This window comes from Heliangelus exortis, chromosome 2, assembly GCF_036169615.1.
Source record: "Heliangelus exortis chromosome 2, bHelExo1.hap1, whole genome shotgun sequence".
NCBI lineage: Eukaryota > Metazoa > Chordata > Aves > Apodiformes > Trochilidae > Heliangelus > Heliangelus exortis.
Window position 1 is genome coordinate 11,598,668 of NC_092423.1, and position 20,100 is coordinate 11,618,767.

Genomic DNA, 20,100 nt, shown 5'->3' on the forward strand with positions numbered 1-20,100 from the left:
CCAAATGCTCATATTAGCTCAACCCTCATGCCAAACTTTGCTCTCCATAATGCACACCCTGCCCAGGGTGCAGCCAAGCAGATGGCATTAGCTGATAGGATTCAGGCAGCTGTGGCCAGGGTATGCTCACCCTGGGACACACTTCCACAGCACTGATAAGGGGTTTTAGCTGCTCAACTGCTATTAAATTCAATGGATAAGGTGTGACTAAAGCCCTGTGCTGTACTGCCTGTCTCAGGCTGCTCACATTGCTGGGAGAGCTGGCACACATGCTCTGGAAGATGATTTCTAGCATTTATAAAAAATACTAATGACCAATAGATGAGGATACTTTCCGATTGCCCATGATTAAATAAATCCATTTAGCACTTTTTCAGCTTGTTGTTAAGTAGTGCAGGAAGATGTAAATACTAAACAAAGAAAAAGATGAGGCACCGTGTGTTTTGCACTGAGCCTGCAGACAGACTCTAACACATAAGCTGCTTGCCAGCAGTAAAAAATGCAGTCCACTTGCTGGCACAGACTGCTATGGATCATTTTAAAGCAGTCTCATAAATATATTTATTTATGCAACTTAAAGTCACAAACTACAGACTACTGCTGTTCTGCCGTTCAGTATGATCAAAGCCTCAGTGACTGGGAGCATTTCTGATCTTTGCTGAGCTGGTTCTCCAACTGCTTAATCTCAGCTAATTGCAGGGGAGAATGTATCTGAGGATGCCACTTCAACCAGAACAAAATGTCAATTCATACTGGAATTGGAAAGGACAAATTTAAAAATCATTTGGAGTGGATTTATGATGTGGGCTACACTCAGATGTAGAAATTACTCCTGACAGTTCCAAAGATAAAAAGGTGCTGTATTATTAATTATCAGATTAGAAATTTAGCTAGTTGCCTTGTATTTAAAATCAGTGAAGCCTACTGATTTCAAGGCTTGCCCCTTATTTTCATATTTTCTCCAGGAGCAGTTGTAGCTCAAATGGTAATGAAAAATGACACTCCATACTTATTATTTAGTTGAAGAGTGAAGAGGAAATGGATAGTGATTAAATAGAATCACACGAGTAAGGCTGTGTCTGAAATTTTGCATGACTGCCTCAGAGGTTCATTTTCTATTTCCCTGCTTCAGTGGAGGCTGTTCTCTCCTCGTGAGGGAAGCAGTAAAACAGCCTTTCTTGCATTTTGTCAGTGCCAGACCCCCATACATCAGCAGGGTTTGTAAAGCTTCCTTGTGGCTTGAAACAAAGGGGTGGAAAGAGAAGCGTTAACATCTGCCTGCCTGTGTATTTTGATGGTTATTAGAGATGCACTTTCCCCAAGCAGCTGCTGAGTAAATGCACAATACTACTGTTTCTAGATGTGTTGAAGTGAACATCACAGCACACTGAAGGCTTTGGATATGTCTCTTTTGCTGGATAGATAAATCTCTGCTGTGTTGTGCTTTTGTGACCAGCAGACAGAGAGGCTAAAATTAAACATCCCACCTTTTGAAAGCAAAAAACTTAAGTGACATTCAGAAAGAAGACTGGATTTAGGGAAAAAGAATATGGTAGGTTTCATCACACTGAGGGCTAAGCAGGGAAAAGCAGTGGTCTTGACTGAGGCTCTAAAGAGCTGCCTCTGCAGTGAGTGCAGGGATGCATCTTCCCAAGAAGGGAACACAAGCACCTACCTTGCATAGATGAAAAGTATGTCAAATACCTTGAAGCCAATATATGCTTTTAAAATGTAGGCCAGGAGACCTACTGCATCTGAATGCAACTCCTGGGGAGTTCTTCTGCTCGGTCCCAGAGCCATTTGGCACCTATCACATCATGGCTGAGTTCAGTTCAGATCTGGGTTATGGACCTTACCATTGAGCCATATATACAAATATAAATACTGAATACAAAGTTTATTTGAGAATGTTAAAAGACCTTGGACACTTGTAATATGCGGAACTGAAATTAACAGATGAAATTGCACTTCTTTGCCTTTTTACTCAATATGTGATGTTCAATCTATAAGAAGAAACAGTGATGGGAAAAACTTGAAGTTTGAATCTGAAAGAAGAGAAAGGAAATCACTGTTATTTGCCCTTCTGTTTTAAGTACAGATGAACATTTTGTAGAATAACAAATGAAATGGGTTGAATGCTTACCCTTGGGAGAGGTGCTAGCATACCTTTGTGCAACTATCTGATAAAGTGGAGAATGGCATTTTAACACAGGATGCCCACTTTACTGGAGGGTGGCTAATATGACACCCCACAACAAGAAGGGCTGGAAGGAGGATCTGAGGAACTACAAGCCTGTCAGCCTGACCTTGGTACTGGGAAAAATCACGGACAGGATTACAGAATCACAGAATCAGCAGGGTTGGAAAGGGCCTTGGAGATCATCAGGTCCAACCCTTGACCCACTACTGCATGGTTACCAGTCCATGGCACTGAGTGCCACATGAGCGAATCACCTGGAGTGAGCTCTCGCGACAAGGCAGCCAAGGCATAAGAGCAGTCAGAATGGTTTTATGAAAGGGATGACTTGATTAAATCATCAACCTGATCTTTCTGTGACCATGTGACCAGCCTTCTGGATGAGGGGAAGGCTGTGAACATTGTCTACCTGGATTTTGAGAAGACCTTTGACATTCTCTTCCAGAGTATTCTCCAGTATTCTCCTGGAGAAGCTGGTGAACCATGGCATAGACAAGTGTACTCTTCACTGGGTATAAAATTGGCTGGATGGCTGTGAGCAGAGAGTTATGATTAATGGGGTTAAATCTAGTTGGTGGCCAGTCACGAGTAGTGCCCCTCAGGGCTCACTTTTGGGGCCAGTCTTGTTCAATATCTTTATCAATGATCTTGACAAGAAGATTGAGTGTCCCCTCAGTAAATTTGCAGACAACACCAAATTGGGTGGTTGGTTTATCTGCTTGAGGGTAGGAAAGCTCTACAGAGGGACCTGGACAAGCTGGATTGATGGGCCAAGGCCAATTGTATGAGGTTCAATAAGGCCAAGTGCCAGGTTCTGCATTTCAGTCACAGCAACCCCAGGCAACTCTAGAGGCTTGTGGAAGACTGGCTGGAAAGCTGCCCAGCAGAAAAGGACCCGGGGGTCCTGGTGGATAGACATGAGCAGTAGTGTGCCCAGGTGGCCAAGAAGGCCAACAGCATCCTGGCTTGTATCAGGAATAGCCTTGCCAGCAGGATTAGGGAAGTGATCGTGCCCCTGTACTCAGCACTGGTGAAACCTCATCTTGAATGGTGTGTTCAGTTCTGGGCCCCTCACTACTAGAAGGACATTGAGGTGCTGGAACATGTCCAGAGGAGAGTTACCAAACTGGTGAGAGGCCCAGAGAACAAGTCTTACAAGCAGCAGCTGAGGGATCTGGGCATGTTTAGTTCTCTTTAGGAGAAGAAGAGACTAAGGGGAGACCACATTGCCCTCTACAACTACCTGAAAGGAGGTTGTAGGGAGTGGGTGTTGGGTGTTCTCCCAAGTGAATAATGACAGGACCAGAACAAATGGTCTGAAGCTGCACCAGGGGAGGCTTAGATTAGGTATCAGGAATAATTTCTTTACTGAAGGAGTGATCAGGCACTGGAACAGCCTGCCCAGGGAGGTGGTGAAGTCATCATTCCTGGAGGTATTTAAGAAATGTGTAGATGTGGCACTTCAGGGCATGCTCTAGTGGCTGAGATTTTTTTTTTAAATTTTTTTAATTTTTTTTTTCATATTATTTTGTGGAGTGTGTGCCATGTTTGTATTCTTTGGGGCTGTTTTTTGGTGGGTTTTTTTGTGTGTGTATGGTTGGTTTCGGTGGTCTTAAATGTCCTTTTCCAACCATGACTGTTCTGTGATTCTGTGATTTTGCTATTGGGCTAACTTCTAAGTAAGCCTATGTCTCTCAACAAGCATTAATCCCTTGGGACAAAAAAAAAAAAATTCTTTGATAAATAGATCAAAATACGTACCCTAAAAACCATTTTTTGCTAATGTCTGTCTTTGATGAAAGCCTGTGCTCAAAATATGAGTAGCTAGTTCAAATTCTCTTTAAAATTTGTTGGCAATAAAGTTATGCACTGTTTCATCTGAGAGTTATAGTTAACTGTTACAGGCAAAGAGAAATGAGCAGCACTGGGATCAGGCACGAGGAGGTCCTTGATGCCACCTACAAACCCAGAGTTCAGCCTCCAGCCTGCTCTGTAGGAGAGGTGCAGAAGCCAGAAGTATGAGATTTAAAAGTGGAATTAAGATTCCATGTATGTGGCAATCAAGGAAAGTAAATCTCAAACACCTCAAGATTATTACTTTTAATTACTAATTGCTCCCCTCATCTAAAATCAGGTGTGCAATGTTGTTGCTTTGCAAGTGCAGCTGTACCCACAGAGTGAAGTCTGGAGACCTGGCAAAGGGCTGTGCTGGCACTGCAAACCTTGTCACAGAGAAAAACTTCTGCCTCCGAAGCCTTCATGAGTCTTGTCACTAGCCACAGACACACCTGCTTGTCTCCAGCAATGATCATCTCATCTTTGACAGTGGGAGTGGTGCTGATGCCTGGGTCAGCAGAGGAACAAAGGCAGGGCACTGGCTGGAGGCTGAGTGCAGAGACAGAGATGCCCCATCAGTCAGAGGCCAGTGGGGACCAGCTGTTCACCTATGTCCTCAGCTAGACATCATTGTGTCTTCTTCCTATTTTTTTTTTTAATGAAAAAATGTTTATTTTAAAGCTAGGCTTTATCTTTTAAACGCACTTTGTGTGAAAAATTGTCAACATCACCGGAATTGCCCATTTGGTGACAACTCTCTCCCCTGCCATCTTTTAGCCTAAAAGTTTACACAAACATAAAAGAAATAACTTCTTAACCATAACTTTCTGTCTTTTATAAACAAAACGTGCTGTTCAGTATGTGGCTTGGGGATTTTTTTTGTTGTTTGGAAACTGAAATCTTCAAGTGTGATTTAAGTGAAATGTGAAAGAAGTCAGAACAACATGAAAACAGAAAATGAACTCTGTGAAATATAAACAACAGAAATTTGTCAATAATATTGACAGATATTCAGCCCCTCTGTGGTTGGGATAAGACCAGAGAGCCTGTGGTTCTGTTCTATCACCAGATATACCCTAGTTCAACTTCAGATTTTGGAGCTGTATATGGAAGTACTCCCCTATGATCTCTGGCTGGAGAAATCCAATTAAGATTGTCAGGAATTGGTCCCAATTGGCCTTAAAAACCTGTGTATTGTAATTACTAAATTATTTGGAATAATGATATAATAGTGCTTAGAATATATACTGCTTTTCATTTTAATAGCCTACTCCCAGCATTAATTACCCTTCCTCAAAGTTGTGATAGCTGAGTACCTTTTATGGCCATTTTATAGGTATGGAAATAGAAATGACCAGAGTGAGGTGAGTTGCTCAAGGCTAGCTAGAGAAATACCAGCAAAGTCATGGATAGGATGAAAATGTTTGTCACTCTTCCTCCAGATTTCTCTCTTCATAAGACTCCAAGAAACTCTACAGGAGTCAGAGGACTTTCAAAAGTCTCACAGAGATCTTAAGCTGACCTGTAGTTGCCTGACAAGCTTTATAAAACTCAGTTTATGAGCTTTACCTGTGACTTCCACTGAGTGGAAGGGCAAATTAGACCAAATTAGATCCCAGTGGGTGTAGGTTTTGCCCACAGGCATTTTTTTCCAACTATGTTTTGATCTATTCCACTGAAAATATACGCCCTAATCAGGTGCATATCTCTAGCAGGGTACTGAATGCTGGGGGTGGAACCAGGGCAGCTGTGTCCTGGAGCATTTGGTCTCTTTATCCCTCCAGCAGAGGACCTTGGAGAACCTCAGACTTCATTATTTCTTGGGCTGGACAAATTTGGGGACAAATAGATGACGCTGAAATTTTCTACTACTATTCTGAAAGCTTCTCAGCCATGGCCTTTTGCTGATTAATGTTGCCTTTTTATCACATCTGAACATTCTGTCCAAATGCAGTGTTTTACAAAGCGGCAAAACCCATAACAAAGCAGAATCAATAAATACAGTGCAATTCCCTTGGGCGACTCCAGCATTCTGTAACATTAGGATCTGATTATAGCTGTGGCAACTTGTTTTCCTGAATCCTAACACATTTTGCTTTACATGAAAGCTTATCAAAGCTGTGGCCAATGCTGGCTTTAAGCAACCCATATTTTCCAGCATATTCTTTCTCTTTGCCCAGATAGACACACACTGTGCTAACACACCCTTCTAAAAATCTTATTTTCTACTTTAAAACTCGCTCTGAAACAACAAAAGCCAAGTAAGCAAAAGCAGCCAAGAATATCACAAGGAAAAGGAATTGAGACATTTTCAATGCAATCAAAGGCAAAGAGTTTTCTCATGATGTATCAGTTCTGACAATGTTTTATAACAGAGACTAAAGAAAGGCAGCTGTCTAGCTTAGCTGATAGTGAAATCACTGAAGCCCTAATCCAGGACTTGTGAGACATAGGTTCAAGTTTTTCTTAGAGTCTAAGTGGCCTTTAATGAAAAACCTCATCCTCAATTTACCATGGAATGGAATGAAATGAAATAGGGTGTTTTCTACCCTTTGTTAGTGTGCTGCTGACCAGGAGATATGAAAAATACAAGATGTGATCCCAGTTTCACACTATTATTTTATTAAAAGAATAAAATCCTGGGAAGTTTTGATTTCTTTACACCCAGTCAGTACTTTGAGACCTGAGAGTTGCCCATGAAGTGGTTATACACAAGTCAGCTTTAGCAAAACTCCACTAAAAATCTACCCAGCCTGGTGGAGATTAATAATCAAATATGAAGAAATAGCAAGCTTTCACAGGTTGATTAACTGGCTCTGAAAGCTTTAGGACTTCCAATGTAGCAAAACAACAGCCTCTTTTGGAAATACATTCTGGGGTGCACAATAATGGCAGCAATAAAACTATGAGTACTTTCATCAGGACACTGGTTTCTTGTCAGTTTTAGGGGCTAGAGCTGACCCTGGGGACAGGCAAAAGGTTGAGCATGAAAGTCTGTGTAGGGCATCAGACTTCTCTTTTGGATTCCCAAAGCAATGGGATTTCCAGTAGCCCACACAGACCATGTATTTGCATACCCTCTGGCACTGCTGCTTTGTCTGAGCAATGGGTCTATCTGAGCATGGAGATTCAGCATCATCTACAGCTTTTCCCTCAGGTGGCACCAGAAGGGCTGCAGGGTTCACAGCAATGGCTTTGGGCAGCCCCCATCTCTACTTGTTGCCTCTCACATGTGTCTTTCCTACATCCCCTCCCTTCCCTGCAGGCCTGGATGAGCCCAGAGTGAGTAGGAGATGCTGGGGGAGGAAAAGCTTCTTGCAGTGCTGGAGATGGTGCAAACCAGTTCCTGCAGGTTCTGCGTGGGTGATGTGCATTGGAAGAAGAAGAGGGGCACCACTCATCCCAAAGCTTTTCAGCATTCCCCCACTCCTAACAGGTCTTTTGTTTCATCTCACCCACTCGCCCATCAAAGCTGAGTATCACAGACCACTTCCCACCCAAACTTTCCTATCCTCACTGCAGTCCTCTTGTCCTTCTCAGACACATCCTTTTCCTGAAATCCCTTTGCTCACCTTCCCCAAAAGAAGACAGGTCCCTCACAACCCCAGAATGGGCTTTACATTGGGTGTTAGGAAAAAATCTCTGAACTGGTTACACACAGCACCATGTCCACACCTGGGAAGCCTGGAGTTAAATCAGGCCACTGCTCAGACCTGCAGTGTGTGGGGGGGACAGAGAATACTACACCTGTCATGTGCTCTGCTGACATCTTTGTCCATCCTGATCAAGGGCACACTTCACCTCTGCTCCCAGGTAATGTGTGAAAATGATGGAGGGCATGAACCAGAGGGAGGAGACAGTGCTGTGACCCTGCCTTCCCTACCAAGTTAACTTCAGGGAAAGCAGCTGCACTCTGCAACAGCATTCCAGTAGCCTGGGAGGTTTGAGATAGGAAACAGGTCAATTATTTGCAAAACTGGTGATTACTAACAGACCTGAGCAGGGACTTAAACTCCTTGACAGACCAGCTTTTAGCTAACTGTAGAAAGTCTTTGCATTTCCTCTGTGTAAACCTGGGTTAGTTGAGACTTTGAGGTACTCACAGGAAGGGGACATTGCCTCAACAGGGCCTGATCTCAGAAGAGACAGAAAAACGGTTCTGTGCTCACACTCCAGACCCAAAACTTTTGAATCCCTCCCTTTTGAGTCCAGTCTCAATGAAGCAAAAGGACAATATCTTCTCACCTTCTTTAATAACCAGTTCCCTAGCCCCTGAAGTAATCCAACAACCTTATGCTGTGTCTGCAAATTCTGCAGCATCCTTTCCATGACAAAGCAATCCAGGCTGATCACAATAATTCATCCACTGCTAGGATTATTTCCCCAGAGGCATTGTTCAGTGTTGCAGCCTATGGTGCCGCATGCATTTTTTTCTTTTGTGTTACTTCTGAGTATGGTTCTCTATGATAATTTTGTTCTGAGGTCCCCCAGGGTATTGTTCTGCTCAGTCATATGAAAAATAGGAAAATAATGCACCTTCATCCCTGTTCCACAGATGGGTCATTCATCAGCATAAAATCAACTACACAACCTAGCTACTCAGCTGCACCGAGTAGCTACAAATCTCCAATATGGTCTCTCAAGCTGCAGCAGGCCAGTAGCTGTGATGGAGTGATATGATACCTGGAAGCACTTGTACAAGAGAAATGGAAAATGGTGTCATAGAATCATAGATTCACAGAATGGCTTAGGTTGGAATGGACCTTAGAGATCATCTACTCCAACCTCCCTGCCATGGCCAGGGATGCCTCTCAACTAGACAGGGCTGCTCAAAGCCACATCTGACCTGGCCTTGAACACCTCAGGGAGGAGGCATCTACAGCTTCCCTGGACAAACTGTTCTGGAGTGTCACCATCCTTTTTTATAAGATCTAGTCTAAACCTACTCTCCTTCAGTTTAAAACCATTTCCCTTATTCTATTACTGGACATTCTTGTGAAAAGTCCCCCTCCAGCCTTCCTGTAGGTCCTCTTCAGGCATTGGAAGGCAGTTGTGAATTGCCCCCAGTCTTCTCTTCCTCAGGATAAACAATCCCAGCTCCCTGAATCATCTCTGTGGCCCTCCTGTGGAGTTGTTCCAACAGGCCTATGTTCTTCTTCAGGTGTCTAAGCCCAAGAGATAATCAATGGTTACCCTCCACTTTTGTAAAAAGGGCAGTATACTAATTTGTTAGGATCTGCATTTTCTTGTAGTTACAGATATCAAATTCATTTTCAGATTACACTGATTTTAGGTGGTTCTTGAAATGCTTTTCCTCATCATCTACCCACAAGAACAGAATTTGTCCATTTAAACAAAACATGGGATTGGCAGATGGAAGTTACAGGTTTCTTCTTTTTGCAGACCCATTAAATTCACTAAGCCCGGTGTTTTTTTGGGGGATATTAGCCCAGCTAGTGCCATAAGCATCCTCACTGTAATTGGATCCTCATCCCTGCAGGACCCTGAATGTAGAGCTTTGGGGTTAAGAGTCTCCTGACAGTCACAGATCATTTTGTCCATCTCTAGGAGATAGACAGTCTCCTTAGATGGCTTCTTTTTGAATCTGACCCTCTCTAGCCACTCCCTATCTGCTCAGGATATGACTTCTAGGAGTCTTTCTATTCTGAGATCATGTACTGTTGCAATCTGGGTCAGGCCCATCAGAACACAGATGGTGTAAGCATCTGAACATTTAGTGGTGTGAGAAGGGCAACCTTTCATGGAGGCCTCAGATCTGGGGGGTAACAGAACATGTTACCTAAGATTGGGGTGAAAATCCAGCAGCCAGAGTCACAAGCAGAGAAAGCACAGGTTTGCAGAGTGAAAGTACACTTGAAGGAGAGAGCAAACTTGTCTTTCTGGGTACACTTTTGTTCCCCAGCTTCTCTGAAAATGCACATCTTCTCCCTATCACTTCACCTACCAAGGCAATGATCCAGCTCACTTGGTTGCAAGTGGATCCTGTTTAGATGAGAGCTCTGTCAAATGTGTGTGCATGAGAGCTTCAGCACAGCTGTAGGTTAATAGACAAGCAGGAGGAAGACCCCATGTGGAGCAGATGCAATGGTGTGTTTCAGACCTAAAGGGAGTGTGGGATAAACAGGAGCTGGGCTATCAAGGAGTCAATGGTACAAGGCAATACAGCATGTTAGCAAGAGATAGAAAAGCAGCCCAGGGGAGAAGAACAGAGACAAGCCCTGGGACAGATTTTTTTTGTCTCTTTGGCAGTCCATGTAGTAAAAAAAAGAGAGAGTGCACCTCTACAAGAAAGATGGACGATGAGGTAAAATCCTGCCAGAGAAGGAGGGGGGAAGTGGAGGATTTACTAGCTCATTTTTTTAAAGCAATTCATTTTGCTTTTCAAGAGGCTCTTGGAAAAAAAAGCCAATGACTCAAGAAGCCCTAAATTAACTAGGAAGGCACTTTAGCAAATCAAGGGATTGATTATTCTGTGGTTTGCCCTAGATTCAGGAGAAAGTATAAAATATGCAACAAATATTACAGGGCTAGATGTCCCCATGGATGCAGCTCCACCTCCTGAACTACGGAATGTGTAATGGAAAACAGAATCATAGAGTGGATTGGCTTGGAAGGGGCCTTTAAAGGTCATCTAGTCCAACCCCCTTGCAGTGAACAGGAACATCATCAACTAGACCAGGCTGCTCAGAGCCCAGTCCAACCTGACCCTGAATGTTTCCAGGGATGGAGCATGTACCCCATCTCTCAGGAATCTGTCCCAGTGTTTCACCACCTTCATTGTAAAATACGTCTTCCTTATATAAATCTACCCTCTTTTAGTTTAAAACCATCACCCCTTCTTCTGTCTCCAAATGTTTGTCCCCATCTTTCTTATAAACCCCCTTTAAATATTGAAAGGCCACAATAAGCTCTTACTGGAGCCTTCTCTTCTCCAGACTGAACAACCCCAGCTCTCCCAGTCTTTCCTCAGAGGTGAGATGCTGCATCTCTCTCATAATTTTTATGTCCCTCTGGATCCACTCCAATAAGACCAGTATCTTTCCTGTGCTGAGGACTCGAGAACTGGAAGCAGTAATTCAGGTGGGGTCTCACCAGAGCAGAGCATCAGCTCCCTTGAAACATCCAGAAAACCCACATTAATTTGGTACTGCCTTCAGGAGAGGTCAGCAATCCAGGCATACCTTGGACTAGTGTAAAAAAAGGGAGATGCTCCCAGGTTGCTGACCTACAGCACTGAATTGAATCAGGGGCTGAAACTAAGTGTGTGAAGGAGTAGTGAGGACACTGGGAACATGCTGCCTCTTCACCATCTAGATGTGCTACAGTCTTGTGGGTGACCTTGAAAAATGAAGAAAGAGTCTTGAGGAGGAGACTGGCTGGAGAGAATGAGCTAGGACAAATCCATAAAAAATCTCACAGCTATCTGAAACTCCTCTGGCACTTCCCAGCCTCTTATCTCTGAAACACCACTGACCCTCCTCTTGCTGCCACCCACTCCTGCATCTCTCCCTTCAGCCTCCTCCTCTACTCTCTTGGATTGTACTTGCCTCCTCTAAAGCTTCAATTGTACTTGAATTCCCCCCATAAGCTCTTCCAGCCTCCTGACCCATAGACCCTAAAAGAGAGCTAGAAACCCCCCCCATGCACAGAGCAGCCTGGTCCCAGCTGGATTTTGTCTCTCTTTTAGAGATGCCTAAGGATGCATCAACAAGCAAGTCAGCTCACCTCTGATCCAAGAAGGGCATAATGGCAGAGCAAAGACAGATTTTAATTTTTGTCCCTAACCTCTTACTTTCCTGCATGAACCTGACATGGGTGAAGGCTCCCTGGACCTCTCCTCTGCATTGCAGCTGTTCCCATGAGCCATAGTAAGGTTGGAGTTTTACACACACCAGTAACTTGGTACCCTGCACTGTCTAGGAAAATGTACACTGGGTTTCAAGTGCATGCTACTTTATCCCCTCCCTTACCAGAACAAAGCTCATAAGAAGGAAATGTGAGGCCTCCCTGAGGGTGCTGGGAAGGCACGGTGGATAATAGGAAATTTTTGGAAGGAGATTTGAGAAATGGATTTTACTCACTCCCTATATTGATAAAGGCTTATCATATTCCTTCGCAAAGCCAGAACCACATGGTGAGACACCGTTTTTAAATGTTAATGCATCTTTAGAGAATAATCAGTACCGTTTGATGGCTTGTGCTGGCTCTAGGAGAGGCTTCTTTGTTGTTTAAGAAATGAAACAGCATTCATCTGGAGTTTCTTGTCATTACGGGATGAAAGAAAGGTTATTTCTTTAGTAAAAAAAGAAAGTAAAAATGGTGAAGATCTGAATGATAAACATTATAAAATACTTATCTTCTCAGATGTCTCTGAGATAATGTGCGCTAAAAGGAAATGCTTATCTCACTGAAGGAGAGCTTTTGGCAACATAGCTTTTTGTACAGTGCAAAATTATTTTAAAAGAACAGGACAAAGAGTGACCTTGGGTGGACTACACAGCCCTTTCTGCCTCAGCTTCTGCATTGGGACAATAAATATTGTAATAACCAACCTGAAAAGTATTTTTGTGACTACCTACAGTTGTGCTAGGTGTTGCATTATTATATATGTCGAAACACAGCTTTCTGTTGTACTGTTATCTAAAGAAGCATTCCCTCATTATCTCACAGATTTATGTGGTTTTTTTAAACAATCTACGAGCCAAGTAAGGTTCAGGTCCAGGGCTGAGTTCAGCTGTAGATCAACAGACAGCACTGGCCATCAGCTGCCCAAAGCACCCAGTTCCTCATGCATGAAAGAGCAGAATTCATCCTGGACAGCTTTCAGTTTTCTCAAGAATGGACCACATTTTAAAAATAACTATATGGAAAAGCTGCCTTCTGGACCACATGAGCATCTTTAACCTACTAAAAAGCCTTTTTAGATATCTCTTGATATACACATGCAGTGGGAGGCCAAAAATCACTATTCGGTTTTGATATTCATAAGTGCTTCCTTCTATATTTTTAAATTTTTTTTTTCAGATGATGCTAAGTCTCCTCTTTTTGTTATCTCATTAGGAACATGTCAATTTTCTGTTTGCTTTTTAAACATTTACTTGCTTTTCTTCATTTTATAAACCCTGCTGACAGCAGAAATCATGTCAGGTAAGGGAGTGTATTTCCTTTCTGAATAGGTGTATTCTGCTTTCTCGCCCCAGCAAGCTGCTGTTTCACATATGACAAAAAAGATTCCAGTCTGGGGAGAATAATACCTTAATGTTAATAAATAACTTGTTCCAATAAGAACCAAGAGTGAAACTGCTGTTTGATGGATTTGCCTGTGAGGAAGTCAGGTCATTGTGTGACCTTGGATGATTAATTTTACATTCCTGTGTCTATGCTTCCTCCTCTATCCATTCTTCTGTCTTGACTGCTTCACATTCAAGGTAGTCAGGGCAAGGACTATTTCTTATTATGAGTACATTTAGCAGCCAGCACTGTGGGTATTACAGTACTGTAAAATGCATCTATGAGAAGCAATACCCAGGGGCAGAGATAAGAGCACACTTTGCACATCGTGCATTGGTTCTTGGAGTGACAGACACATGTCATAACAAGCCACAGAGCTCTCCAGTCCCCTGTCTCTTGTTGGGGACATTCCCTGTGGCTAGGCAGAGGCAAAGCTGGTGCAGTATATGCCTCTGCCATGATGAAGCAAGGACAAAGATGTGTATGTTTTGGGGGGGCACATGAGAGTATTGGGTCATATGGTAGACATAGGGTGTCTCATCACGCACAACAAGCTCTGAAGGTTTCTCAGTGGCATCTACACTGGCTCAAGACCTGATTGTTTACCTTACCTGCTGGATCCTCTTAAGAAGAAATCCCTGGAAAACCATGTTTCTAAATGCCATAGAAATGGGCGCAGGGACTCTAAGGTGGGTGTGGTGGATGTCATCTAGTCCACCCACCATGGGTGGTCATGTGGGTGTTCTGATGTAGGCAGGATGGCCTAGAAAGGATCCTTTCCAGAAGGTTTCTGACATTGTTTGCTGCAAGGACAGGTGGCATTTGGACAGAGTCTGTCCTTCAAGTGACAATACAGATGGGCTCTCATATCATATTAGCCCTCTACCTCAGATTCCAGCCACTGTGGCCTGGACAGCTCAGCTTTGGTGTAAATGCAGCCCTTCAGCCCACAGGTACTGCCTAAACCTTGAGAAGAGTCCATGGATCCTCAGCTGGAGACCTTGTCCTTTGGTTACAGCCCATGGCTGTGGCTCCAAATATATCTTCATTTGTGAGGACCCTTCCCAAAGCATTTGTTTACTGCTAGTCTTGCACTTCCTTCTCTGCATTCCCTAGCACAAGCCATGACCCTTGGGCACACTGAGCAGTCTCCTATGGCCCTGACCAGATCTGATTTTCCCTGAACACCTTTCTCCAGTACGCAGGATCAAGCACCAGTCCTAGAGCCACGCACGCACCGCTCAGCCCACGGTGTTTCTGCTTTTGGGTGAAACCCCTTTTCTGCAAGCAAAGAAAGAAAGAGGACTGATCTTAAATAAAAATTAAAAAAAAAAAAAAAAAAAAAAAAAAGGAAAAAGAACAAAAAACATGCAGAGGGGAAAAGAAAAAGAAAGGAGAGGGAAGATATTTTTCTTTCTTCTTACAGTCGGTTGTGATCTCGTAGGGGGAGTTGAGGCGCGCGTCTCCGCAGGGCGAGGTGCTGACGTACAGATGGAACAGGATGTTCTCCCTCAGCCTGTAGCCTCCCTCTTTTAATCGCACGAAGATTGATCGCTCCCAGTCTTCTCGCCGTTTGCTATGATCACAAAAGAGGTTCCAGGTCATTTGTTACATGCCAAATCAGAAACATTTCTGCCCTCTCTCTCTGTTCTTCTCCCTCTGTTTGCTTGGTTTTATTAGCACCTGGCATCATATATTTTGCCCAGTGACAACAAGAGAAAAACAATAAGCTTCTGCAAGTGAAGAAACGTGTGAAGAGGGTCAAAGCTGCTGAAGTGCTTTTGGCTTGCTTACCTAGAGTATATCCTAATGGTAAAACACATGGATTTTTGAAGAGAAAGTCTCCCTCCTCACATGCGTAGATGCGTAAACACATTGATTTTAAAGAGGGTCTGGTGCATGAAAAAAGGGAACATTCTTTTAGGCTCTCCTGTGAACAAATCAGCTCTGTTCATCACAGTGCTTTGGTATGTGTTTAAATCCCATTAACATCACTGCAACGGAGATCAACTCAGATGTGTGTTTATGTGCTCCACTGAACAGGGCCTCTAATGGAGCGCCCAGATTTTACCTCACTTGGCAATTCTCCCTGTTCCCCAGGTGTTGCTTTTCTTCCCCATTCAACCACAGCCACCTAAAAGTGCTCCATCTAAGTCAGCAATATCTTGGTCACTTGGCATCCCTGGAAATCAGACACCATCCTGAAAAGTGAGGACAAAACTTGTGCAGGCTTTTCTCAGCTGAGTTGAAAAAGATACTTATTAAGATGAAGCTTTCATCTTCGCAGTGCTTCAGCAGCTAGATGGGGACACAGTGCATATATTCCATCAGCAACAGCTGCCCGGGGGGCCAAACCCTCCCAGTCCTGCAGTTTGCAGCAACAGCTTGCATTAAGGCTACGTGCTGTGTGGTTCCTCAGATGATTTACACTGGGGAAGATGTGGGTGATTTCTCTGACAGACAGCTGTTTCTAATGCATATATTAGGGTGATGGTTGTGATTGTAACTTTGAAGGTGAAAAGGTGACTCCTTTCCCTCTGATGCCCTGGTCCTTCCCTCAAAAACTCAAGGGTCTTTTTGCAGGAATATCTGTGAACAGAACAACACTTGCAGGTAATGATTTTCCTGGGAGGCTCTTAATAAGCCAGATTCCTACCCATTTAATTCACCATAGGACAGCCCATTAAGCAAGGCAATTTCTGCTGGTTTCTCTGCCTCCCATCAGTGTGAAGAGGGGTGCTTGCTGCACAGCCTCAGAGGAAGTCCTTGGCTTTATTCCAAGCTGCCACTGCCTGTTTTCTCCTAGTGCAGCCTCTGTGCTATTGAAGCTGTTTGGCTGTCACTCTTCCATGGTTTGGGTGTTTTGTCATTTTTTGATGCTGGGATGCGTTTGCTGTCAGGAGGAATTTACAGGCACCTTAGCTCACCTGTCAGGGGCAAGGAGCCACAGCAGCTGCCCAGATGGGGCTGCCACGTGCAGCTCCTTCATTTTCTGCTGGCTGTGATGGAATTTCCCAACTGCACTAATTACATTATCACCAATTCAAGCCTCTGAAATCATAAAATACCTGCATGTCCTGCTGCTTGGACTAGAGACCAATAATTTTAAATCATTCACTGCAAAATCATCTGTGAGAATACAAATCTGTGCAGTTTAAATGCCTGCTATTATCACGTTAAACCTCACCAGAGTGGGGGGCAGCTTGCAGTACTTAGAAACAGTTGCTATGTAAGATTGCATCATTCCTTCTTTGGACTAGGTTTCAGGAGTTCACAGTAATCAGAACTGATCCTCTTTTTACTTGTTATTGTTTTTCACTGATTAACCTTGCTCTCTTCTTTCTCCCTGAGTACCAGTGGCCAGTGTGGCTGATGGGTTGGGTAATGGACAGCTGCTTTAAAAATAGATGGCAGGGCTGGAGGGCAAGGCAGTTCAGCTCTTTCTCCAGCAGGCTGAGATCCTCCTTATCACATATGATCCTGACCTGCCTTTGGGATGGTTTTCTGGGAGCTGAGCTCAAACATAAGATTCAACCCTGCACAAGGACTGAGAAGGTCTGATAATGAAACTCTGAGTGTATTGTTATAAAAGAGTTTGAGATGCAACACCGTCTGGTGTGATTTAGCCAGCAGTGTTCTTCATGGGATGCATGGGGAATATTGAAGCTCAAAGCAAGCCAAGGAGCTTATGAAAACAGTCCAGGTGGAGCATGAGGGTGCACTTCTCTAGCAGCAGTACCCTTCTGCCTTCCCTCTGGGATAGTCATTAAGAGCTGTGAGGGGGCAAATCAGTTTGCAATAGCAGTTCTTTGCAATGCTGCTGAACAGCTGTATACACCTGAACTAAGCAGTGGAGGGAGAAGCCCACACTAAGCCCACAAATGGCACTCATTCAGGGGGTGGCATTGAAATGTCATTTACCCATGGTGACAGTGGGTAAAAGAGCAGAATTCATCCCTAAACATTTGCCTGTTTGAATTCCAATGGGGAAGTTAGGATTTGAGGTTGATTCAAGAGGAGCATTTAAGTATGTGCTAAATTCTAATCTGGTGCTTAAGTTCATTATTTAGCATCACACATGCATATGTTTTGAGCTGGCTTCAAGAAGATTTAAACACCTACTTATGGTTCAAGATATGCAAAGCATTTCACTGGAACAAGTCCTTACCCTCAAAAAGAGAAGCAGATGAGCTGTTTTTAGCTTTTAAATGTACATAAGGGAAATTTCTTGCTATAGCACTGCATCCTAGAGCAGCTAACAGCAGGCTTAAAAGGGAAGGAGCTATGTCCACTAGGAGGCTAGTAGGAAAAAATTAAGAAATATTGGATGCAAAATAAGCAACTGGTTTCCTGGAAGAAACTGACCTCGACTGGATGAAGACTAATCCTTTCTTTTCATGTATAAACTAAGAATCTGACTTGCTAGAAGAACTTAGCTTCTGGTAAAAGAATCCCTCCAGCACCTGAAGAGCCACTACAGCAGCAAGATTGCTATGGTACTGGTTAATTTTAAGAACAGGCTATTAGTTTTTATTTAGCTTTAAAAAAGAAGAGTTATATTTCCACCCATCCCTCTTGGGCATTAATTCTCCATTCTAGTCCTTGCTTTTTCCAGCCTTCTTGTCCCTGCTCTTTGCAATCTTCATGCTACATCCAGACCAGTATGTGTTTTGCTCTCACTGAGGTCAAGGGCAGCATTTGTAACTCCTGGAGAAATGGTTCCCTTTCAAGGACAGTCTTGTGCTGGAAATTCCTGAAGTCTGAAATCCACCTGCAGAGATCTGTTTAAGCAGGCAGCCTTGGTGGAAGGAAGATTTGTGTAAACAGGGAATATTTTCCACAGAACAAACTTGCCTCATTCATAGGGAGGGATGGAACACTTAAGGCCTTTAAAGCAAGAACCATGCTTTCATTCTTTTTCTGGGGGCTAGGAAGCAATCTTTTTGGTCTGGGTTCATACTGAGATGATACAACAAAGGCTTTCCTGGCCTGGGAGAGGACTTTATTTTCAGCTGGGTTAATAGAAATGCACAACAATGCAGGAGCCACATTTGTGTTTCCCCCAAACCTGAGGCTCTTGCTGGGGGGAGTCTCAGGAAAGCTGAGTTAAAGTGTCTGTCCCAAACCCCTGTCCTTTTAGCTTTGCAGTGGTGCCATGTGATTTATCTACCAGTGAAAGTTGTCCCTTTTTCTAGAGAAAAACACGTAGATGTGACTTCAATGTACAGAAAATGCAATTTTCATTTCATTTTGAACACCACAATTTTCTCATTATATGACAAAGCCCCCAATGAAGGCATAAAATGGAGTGTAGCAATAAATATTAGAAGAATATATTATAGAACACAGTTTTTCTTCCCCATGGACTTAAGAAGACAAAAATCTGATTTGACAATATCTCCACCTCTATCTTTCAAAGATGCTAAGCATTGACAATTTTGGTTGAGATTTTTATCACGTGTGCTGGTCAGGGAAGCAGTGGTGTCTGCTCTGGGCTGAACAGAGAGTGATTTGAAGTTATTGTGAACAGAGCTTGTGCTGCACTGAGGATTCTCTACAAAAGACTGTTAACATTGATCCAAATAAAATAATAATATGACTGAACATGTTAGGGAGGTAGATCAATACAATAGTTTAAGATACAGTGGTAGCACTTGTTTCCCAAGAGACCGTAGCACAAAGCAAGTACTAGGGCTGCTACGCTGCTGAAAACATAATAATTTAATGTAAACTTGAAAGCAATTCAGATTGAAATAGAGAGAATATTGGTTTTGATTAGACCATTCAAAGCTCTTGTCCCCCTTTGTTAGCCAAGCTCATCTACTCTGTATATTCTCTTGCCTTCAGCCCTAGCCTGAAGTGAAAATAATCATTATTCCTATTACCATTGCTTCGGTGCAATAGTATCATAGGGGCTGAAAAGAGCACAGAAACCTGCTCAGGTTAATCATTGTGTCTGTGAATGGATTCAAAACCTTCTGAAATCAAAGGCAGTTTTTGCACAGAAGTTAATGGCCTTCAGAGAAAGTTACATTAAAATGTAAGCAAGAATGGAGGGCAGAAGAATGATCTATAGATAAGGGGTTTTTTTTTGTTTGTTTTCTTTTCACATCTTGGTTTCTTCCACATAATTAATGTCACCTCAACTTCACTTCTGCTTGGTTTTCATAGGATCAGAGGAAAATTCAGGCTGGAAAGAACCTCAGATGTCTAGCCCAATCTCTTGCTCTGAACAGTTTGCTAGGTTGCTCAGACTTTTATTTGTTTGGGTTTTGAAAACCTCCAAGACAGGAGGGAAAGTGAACAGTTCTGTTGGGTGACCTGTTCTACTACTTTTTTTATTCCCATGTCTATTCCCATCATTTAGTCCTAATATTCAGGCTGAGCTTCTCCTGTTGACAGGTACATCATGTACCTGTTGTCCATCATCTTCACCTTGGTAAGTCTCAGCTTGATGGGGTGCTGCTACATATACTATAAATAATATTAGAAGAGTGGGAACAGATGATCCTTGAGGCCCCTTCTAATCTCACAATCTATGATTCTATGATTGGTAAATGTGCCATCTCCATTGTACTGTTGACATTTGTCCTACTGGGTCTGCCATCTCCAGCCTGACCAGGTCCATCTCCCTCAGCCCCTTCACACAGTCCAGGTTGTCCATCCCCTGAGCATCTGGCTAGCCTTTGCTGAACCTGCTTTAGATGGTTGATGTCCTCCCTGAACTGAAGATGCCAAACTGCACATGGCATTGCAGATATGGTCTAATGAGTGCTGAGCAGTGGGGGATGTTCACATCCCTTGGTTGAGTCCTC

General features: G+C 43.3%; 1 protein-coding gene across 1 annotated transcript in view; it reads right to left on the reverse strand.

Moving 5' to 3' along the window:
* Positions 1-20,100, reverse strand: part of ADARB2 (adenosine deaminase RNA specific B2 (inactive)) — a 312,866-nt gene that overhangs the window by 27,041 nt on the left and 265,725 nt on the right. The window contains exon 6 of the mRNA XM_071734788.1: positions 14,710-14,861. Within this exon, the coding sequence (XP_071590889.1) occupies positions 14,710-14,861 (152 nt within the window). The remainder of the gene's footprint in view (positions 1-14,709; positions 14,862-20,100) is intronic.